Genomic DNA, 8587 nt, shown 5'->3' with positions numbered 1-8587 from the left:
CTATGTAATTAAAGCCAATTTGAAAATTAAAATCAAGAGGAATTACAAACCCTTTCATCCCATATAGAAACAGAAGGTATTTGAGGAGGTAACTGTTTATGTAAGTCATTCAACCTATGCATTTCCTTTTATGATGTGTGTGACATTTAAAATTCCTTCCTATAATAATGTATCAATTTGAGATTTCAAATAGAACCCTGATTTATTTTCAGTTTTCCAATGTTCTTGATAGTCATATTTGCTGACTCCTTAGGACACAGCATCTTTATCATGGACACATGGGTTGTATATAATCATACTTCAATAATCCGATACACTGGAAACCTAAAAGCCCAACAAACCCTCGCTGTATGAAATAATTTCTTGCTGAGTGTAATCATTCCGTCTAGAACTCTGAGTAGTTTTTTTCAGAGAATGTCCCCTTTGGATTTGTGCAGCCTAAGTTTACAAAAGAACTTTTACTACACTTGGAATTGGTGGGTTTAGAAGAGACACAAAATTGTTCCTACATCCAACAGTCTGAGACTAATTTACCACCGTCACCCATATTCTTTCTTTCAAAAGATATCCCTTTCTCAAATTATTGTACACAGAAAAACACATTCTTTACATTAAAACTGAGAAATTTATTGATATTTGTTCAAGTAGTAAGCAGAGCTAAAGAAGAAATATACAGCTTAGAACAGTTGAAACGACCCTAATTTTTTTATGACAATTTAAAATTCATGGGCAAAACAAAAATGAATAGTTTTTAATAATGAAATCACTTAAAAATTCTGCTCAATAATTTATCTGAAAGTAAAAAGATATGAAGATAACTGGGACCTGGGCACTCTGTAAAATAGAATAATGCCACTTTCCTTCTAAAAATATTGTGACCTTTGTGAAAACAGTGGTTCGGTTCTGCACCCCAGCCACAGAAGCCGCCTCTCCATTCCACCACTTACAGAAGCGTCGACCACCAGTCTTCTGGTTTGTAAGGGTGCCCGTTTTGGTTCCATTTTCAAATGCTTCCAGTAGGCAGCCAGAGACTTCTGACTTAGCCTTAGGCAGAAGAGTGGACGATCAATGCACGCCCCACCCCCCCAGCAGTCATGGCTTTCTTCTAGTGCTCGCTGAGGTCAAATGTCCTCATATAATTACAAATGTTAAAAGGTAAAATTACATCTTAACAGCAGCCAAAAATTTATATATATTTTCATGTATTTACAGTATTGTACATATTTACATGACCACATCAATACTGAATTGTGGAAACAAGACAGAACCTGTAGAAGCACTCATTTGATGCTTCAGCATTATTTTCTTGTGCAAACTGAAACTTTTCTCAAACTTCTTAGAAAGCTAAAGACAGTCAACATTGCGAAGGCCACCATCCATGGTTAAAGAGCCAAACCTAAAAACCGAAGAAAAAGGCAATCTCAGAAGATTCATTTATTTGGTCCCTAACATTTTAACGAAGACCACATTAACACTTTTTAGAGGAATAAACTGTTATTTTTAAATAGTTTAAGCAACTATGACCTGCTCTACTTCTTACTGGAAAACAGTGGTAGTATTATAAATATGTGGAAAAATACAATTCAGTGGCTTGGAAAGACTTCCTAAGAGAACATGGAGAGCGAAGTAATCCAGAAAGTGTTAGGAAGAATTGGATAATTTCTTTTTGGTGGGGTGGGATTTATAAGCAAAGAAGTGGAGCTGAGAGTAAGAGGAACATACTAAAGGGACAGTAAGGAATGGACCCTTGCTAGAACGGACTGCTATTTTGGCATCTGTGCTGCTGAAGTGAGCACAGATTGTTATTTTGGAGAGTAGCGGGAAATGAAGTTGGGGGAATAGGCTGGGGGCAGACTATTATATTCTTTGAATTCAAGTGTGAATTTAGACTTGCCATTTAGGTAATAGGAATTTAGACACTTTTGAGCCAAGGGAGTTGCATGATCAGACCAGTATTTGGGAAGGTGATTTTGGCTGAAACACCCAGGACAGAGGGAAGGGCCTGAGGTTCAGGAGACCGGTGGTGTTAGAAGCAGCCACTCACGAACAGGGGAGGAGAGCTGAAGGAGCGGTTGAGGTGAATATGGAAACATGTTGAAGGAAGATTACCATACTTGGAGAAAGAGAGTAAAGAAGAACGTCTAAAATAATTTATGTACAAAGGAGTAGAAGAAAGGCTACCTCACTGAAGAGGATAATAAAATTAGAGGGAAGTTGAGTTGGGAAGGATGATATTAAGTGATTTCTGACAGAAAATCTGAAGCGACAGTGAAGTCTCCATTCACATGGAGACAGCGCACAGGGCCTAGCTTCTGCTGCTAGTTCTGGCACAGATCCTTTTACGTAGTCACTTAATTACGATTGGGTCATGTGATATCATCCGTATGATGTCAAATAAACCCACAGATAAGATGTAGGAAGAACCCACTTTCCGGACACAGTTTGGGAAGTGGGGACGTTATTCCATAAGGCCTAAGTGATTCAGTACAAAAGTTCAAGCATATTTTAATAGTCTCCTCTGTTTGCTGATCTTTAACTTTACAAGATAAATTTAGGATTTAGCTGAAGTTGTAAACAAATTATAAACTGAATGCTATAAAAAGACAGATTACTACTATGTAGTTGCCAAAAACCAATAGGATATTTTAAAACTTAATAGGCAAGACAGAAAAAAATCAAATGAACATATAAAAGATGCTTGACATCATTATTAACCAAAAAATGCAAATTAAAACAAGAATGATACCAATTTTTACTAAACAAATTGGCAAACATTTAAAAAATTGGTAACATTCAGTCTTCACAAAAGCACAACCTTTGGGACTACAACATACACACTTTTTAAAGAACAAATTAACAATGCCTATAAAATCTAAATGTGCATACCTATTGACCTAACAATTCCACATCTAGAAATTGATCCATCAAAAAAATTCTTACACAAGTGCATGAAGATATGCACACAAGTATGTTCACTAAAACATTGTTTATGATAAAAAATTAGAATTAAATGCCCAATAGGGATGCATTAAATAGCTATGGTAGACCCCACACACTGAAATAGGCAGCTGTTGAAAATGAAAAAAAAAGGAAAAAAGAAAAAAAAATCTGTCTGTATGGACTTGAAAAGGTACCTTTGATAATATAGCCTTAAGTGAAAAATAAGACTAAACCAGTATGAACAGAATGATTCCATTCTTATAAAACACACATGTACAACAAATGATTAATAGTGATTACTTCAGTGGGGATGGGGCAGCATGAGAAAGAACAAGTAGAATCCTTAAAATTTTTTTTTACAATTCATTAAATTAAAAAATCAGTAATACTACAGAAGTGTCTCGTAACTTTCTACATAGAGCTCAAAGATCATGTGATTTCCGGATAGTCTGGAAAAGATTTTAGAGGAGTGGAGCCTGGGTTCTAGGTCCAACATGTCTTCTCAGGATATGGACTTCCATATTTGTAGAATATGAATAAAGACTCTCTGCTGTGCTGTTGTATAAGGCTGGACTGCATGGTAAGTGACACAATGCAGCGTGACAGTGTACTGCAAGTGTATAAAACATCATATAAATGTGAAATATTTTTGCCCTGGCTGGTGTAGCTCAGTGGGTTGAGCACGGACCTGTGAACCAAAGGATTGCGGTTTGATTCCCAGTCAGGGCACATGCCTGGGTTGCAGGCCAGTTCCCAGCAGGAAATGCATGAGAGGCAGCCATCCATTGACATTTCTCTCCTTCTCTCCTTCCCTACCCCTCTAAAGATAAATAAAATCTTAAAAATAAATAAATAATTAAATAAATAAAAAATAAAAAATGTGAAATATTTTTATTAGGATTTTAGAACTTAGAGAGCCCACAGAGGAACAGCTAGGGGCTTGAAAGAGAAGGGATCAATTCTATTAGAAAACCAAGTGTGATTTAATGTCTCTGAGGAACGGGGACGAGGGAACAGTCATCTCAAAGTGGCTTTATTGGCTCGACATTTTCCAACTCTCCTTTCCCTGATCTATTAGGACTCTGTAGGTCAGCAGACACGCACCTCCTCAAACAACCGCCGTTACAGAGGGCATGCACCTGCAAGGTTTGCAGAAAGCTCTGTGAGTCATCTAGCCCAAACAGGGTGCTGGCACCTTGTAAGCAACTCTGATTCCAAAATGGAAAATTAGAATTCTAATGAGAAAATGTTATGAAAAATAATGTGCAAAAGATTTTCATTTTCACAAACTGATTCAAATAAGTAAACAAATAATTCTATTAACCAGTGCTTCTATAAAATGGAATCAATCGTGGTAGACCGGTCTTTATCCTAACAACCCCAAACAAATTAAAAGACATAACGGAAGTAAAAAACCTACGGGTTCTGCCCTTCTAGCCCTTTCCTGCTGCCTCATCTGTTGATAAGGGAAGACAGAGAGATACAAGTGGAGACATACATACACCTGACTGTATGAAATCACAGGGCAGAATGATGTCTGCATTAACTCACCTTTCTAAAATATGATTATTTTCAGCAAGTTCTTTAACCACCCCTTCCATTTCTTCTTTTAATTTCTTCATACTACACATACAAAATAAAGATAAATAAGCTTCTCTGCTCAAAAAATATATGCAAATGTTTTAGAATTATGTTTTAGCTTGAATTAAGTCACTAAATAACATTTGCAAACACATTTACAACAAGTATCAGAAATTTCACTATAAAAATCAAGATCGCCAACTGAAACAAAACCAAAAGGAAGCATCACAGTTACCAAATAATACATTTCTTACCCGAGAGTCATTTCTACTAATGTGTTAGAACATGGATAAATCGAGGCCATGGTATGTTTGATTCCACCGGATGCTGCAAACATTTTCTGAGGCAAAGTTTCCTGTAACTAAATCATCAAAAGATTCCCAAATCAATCACAGAACAAAGTACTTATTAAAGATCTTAGATCAATGTTACAGGTTTTAATAACCCTTTATAGCTTAAGTTTTAACTTTAAAACCATCAATGATACAATACTTAATCAACATTATTTTTTAAAAATAATTTCTTATAGATGAAAAATGAATAGTCTATCAGATGCTTTTCTAATTGTAAAACATCTAAGTTCTTGCCCTCACCAGTGTGGCTCAGTTGGGTTGGGTGTCGTCCCCCAAAGCAAAAGGTGGCCAGTTTGATTTCTGGTCAGGGCACACACCTGGGTTGTAGGTTCAGTCCCCGGACAGAGTGTGTGCAAGAGGAAACTGATGGATGTTTCTCTCTCTCGGCAATGTCCTTTCTTCCCTTTTCTCCCTCCCTTCCCTTCTCTCCAAAAAATAAAGAAATAAAATCTTAAAAAATTAAAATCTGCCCCAGATGGTGTGGTTCAGTGGACCGAGAGCTGGCCTGTGAACTAATGGGTCACTGGTTCAATTCTCAGACTAGAAGACATGCCTGGGTTGAGGGTCAGGTCCCCAGTAGTGGGTGTGTGGGAGGCAATTACGCATTAATGTTTCTCTTCCTCTGTCCCACCCTTCCCCTCTGTCTAAAAATGAATGAATAGTCCTGGCTGGTGTAGCTCAGTGGATTGAGCGCGGGCCTGCGAACCACATGATCGCTGTTTGATTCCCAGTCAGGGCACATGCCTGGGTCGCAGGCCAGTTCCCAGCAGGGGACCCATGAGAGGCAACCATACATTGATATTGCTCTCCCTCTCTCCTTCCCTTCCCCTCTAAAAATAAATGAATAAAATATAAAAAAATGAATGAAAATCTTACTAAAAAAAATTAAAATCGAAGTTCTTAAAACTTGGCTCAAAACATATACCACAAATGGGTGAGGAGAGCTGATCCATACATATGATGTCCTATTTCTGCCTTACAATCAAAATCAAACATAAACTGAAAAAAATTTATTTCTTTTTCCTAATAGAAAAAAATGGTTTTATTTTCTAGACACTCTGATAGCCAGCCATACCTCATTAGTATAGTCTCGATACTTTGATACTTCTTGTCCAATATCAAAACACTGATTATTCAGGGATAATAACTGTTTCCTAAGATGAAGCATCTTTCTGAAAACCAAAAAGAAAATCAATTAATAAGTGATCTAATGGAATATTACTCTTACTTAAAATATACAATGTACATGAAAATGTGTATCAACTACAACTAATTATGTTCCAAACAGTTTACCTACCTCATCCATTCTTCTGATTTATCCAAAAACGTCTCGTACTTTTTAACACATTCATCTGTAAAGTGGGTCATAGCTTTTGTTGCATGGTAATACAGTTTCTGCCTATAATTCAGATATAATCAGAGGCTTAAACCAGTATCACTGTTTCTATTAATAATATTTAAAATTTTTCAAGTATATAAAATTTGTTTCCTGTAATGACTATCATGACTTTGGAGTATTTACGAAATGTCAAAAGTTTCTAAGATAGACACTATAGCAGCAAAAAGAGAATGAGAACAAATTGAGCGCGGGCCTGTGAACCAGACAATCATGGTTCGATTCCCAGTCAGGGCACATTCCTGGGTTGCAGGCCAGTTCCCGGCAGGGGCCAGTTCCCAGCAAGGGATGCACAAGAAGCAACCATACATTGATGTTTCTCTTCCTCTCTCCTTCCCTTCCCCTCTAAAGATAAATGAATAAAATATTTTTAAAAAATAATAAATAAATAAATTCTTTAAAAAGACAAAAAAAAAAAAAAGAATGAGAACGAAGAATAGTCAAGAATGGGGAATAGTCAAAAGAACATTTATCTGTGACATTACGGTTAAGGAGGTGGGTAAACCTGTCCTTGCCTATATTCTCTCCCATCCGTCCCTCTGCAACAGAAGCGCACGAGGAGGAAGCAGCCTGCCCCTCGCCCTCCCATCTCAGTAACCTCTCAACCAGGGGCTGGGAAGAGTGGGCCTCAGATACGTGCACACAGAGTTGTAACTGTGTAAAGCCAAGATTAAAATATATTTGTAACTGTAATTAATTTAAATTAAGAAGAACCACATTAACATTCAAAAATAATTATTAAACACAATCTGGACACTTACTTATCAAATTTGTGGATTTGTTCTTCATTATAAGCTAGTCCTGAAAGCAAAAAAAAATTACTTTTGTAAATGTACAACCATAAAATCACAAATAGAGATAGTATTTTTTTCTTTTGAGATTACTTCAAAAAGTCTAAGAGCAGACGTCACCAACTTGTGGTCCAGGGATTCGATATAGCCCATGAATGCTTTTATTTGGTCTGTACAGTGTTAACATTACACAGAAAAATTAACTGCCAACATTTAGAATCAAGTTATTTACATTAAAAGAGAAACATTAATTGCCAACATTTAAAAATCAGGCTATGGCCCATGTCACGCCTGTTACATGCCTGGCCTCTACAGGTTGTGGAGTTCATGACCCCTGATTTAAAATATTCAAAAGGTTGGTTTTAAGAATAATTTAAGTACATTTCATCTCTTTCCTGACAGAATTAAATTTCTGAAAAATAAGAAGCCACTCTTACAAATATACTAAATTAATGCAACTGAATTACATCTAATAGGGTTGACTCATTAGATTAACAAATGGCAAATTTTACTTACTACGTTCTGCTTTGTCTTTTTTGAACTGATAGTAAATCTCTGTGATGCAATTTAACAGCACTTGTAGCTTTTCTACACTATTTAAGGAAGAAAAACCCAAGTAAATGAACTGAGTTGATGTGAAAAGGACATTTAACAACAGAGCAGAAACTACTAATGAAGTTATAACCTACTGCCTGTCTCTCGGATGAGTGCCTTCTTGATGGGCCCATGTCTCCGACAACAGTCCGCCTGGAGATAATTTGCTTTCGATATCCTGAAGGCTGGTTTCTATCGTTCCCCGAGAACTGGAGAGCTAAATAAAACCAATGAGTTCAGATCAAGTTTACCAAAATCACAGTGCCAATGGAGTCTAAAGTCTGAACCCTATTTCTTTTACAGATTACTTCAATTCAACGTCAGAATAATTATTTTTATCTTTAAATGTAAGAACAGTTTCTTAGGTTGATTTCCATCATGAGTATGGGATGATAATACGAGACTAGTAATAATACATTTTAAAACCATGTCTCACATTAAATATCCTTTTAAAAGAACATACAGTATACTTTTAATCATTCAATTAAGCTTCTGTTTCTTTATCTGTAAAACAGGGTATTATACTCCATCTCACAGAGTTGTGAAAAATCAAGTAGGAGAACTGGCATAGCCCCAAGGACAAAATGCAGGTAGCCAAGGCTGCCGTATATGTCAGGAGGCAAAAAAAAAAAAGGTAATTCCTATTAAAAACATCCTGTCCATTTTAAGCTCAGTAAATGTATCATTTATTTGCCACAGAACCAAGCATTTGTAAACCTTTTTAAAAAAGGATAAAGGCTAGACTTAAAGAATAAAGATACTGAAATATTTTAGGGGTTCTGATACATACTACTACTTCTCAAATACAATTTTAAGTGGGGGTTTGCAATGCCACGAGCAACAAACATGCCTTTTTTACTATACTCTTGTCAGCACTGTATCAGCAGTCTCAGCCTCACACAGGAACTTGTTACAAATACACACTTTGGGGT

At 36.4% G+C, this 8587-nt stretch overlaps 1 protein-coding gene across 1 annotated transcript in view; it reads right to left on the bottom strand.

The window, feature by feature from the left end:
* Positions 1-605: 605 nt before the first annotated feature.
* TBK1 (TANK binding kinase 1) overlaps positions 606-8587 on the bottom strand; it is a 55048-nt gene continuing 47066 nt past the window's right edge. Inside the window, exons 14-21 of the mRNA XM_037063072.1 lie at positions 7751-7872; positions 7578-7654; positions 7032-7071; positions 6172-6273; positions 5950-6046; positions 4776-4882; positions 4492-4563; positions 606-1396 (exon numbers count right to left, since the gene is read on the bottom strand). Coding sequence (XP_036918967.1) covers positions 1345-1396; positions 4492-4563; positions 4776-4882; positions 5950-6046; positions 6172-6273; positions 7032-7071; positions 7578-7654; positions 7751-7872 — 669 coding nt within the window. The 3' untranslated portion in view covers positions 606-1344. The remainder of the gene's footprint in view (positions 1397-4491; positions 4564-4775; positions 4883-5949; positions 6047-6171; positions 6274-7031; positions 7072-7577; positions 7655-7750; positions 7873-8587) is intronic.

The sequence above is a fragment of the Sturnira hondurensis genome, unplaced genomic scaffold, assembly GCF_014824575.4.
Source record: "Sturnira hondurensis isolate 20B ecotype Veracruz unplaced genomic scaffold, ASM1482457v3 Scaffold0014384, whole genome shotgun sequence".
In the NCBI taxonomy this organism is placed as follows: Eukaryota; Metazoa; Chordata; class Mammalia; order Chiroptera; family Phyllostomidae; genus Sturnira; species Sturnira hondurensis.
The sequence above is the reverse complement of the archived record's forward strand: the minus strand, read 5'-3'. Positions and strand labels throughout refer to the sequence as shown.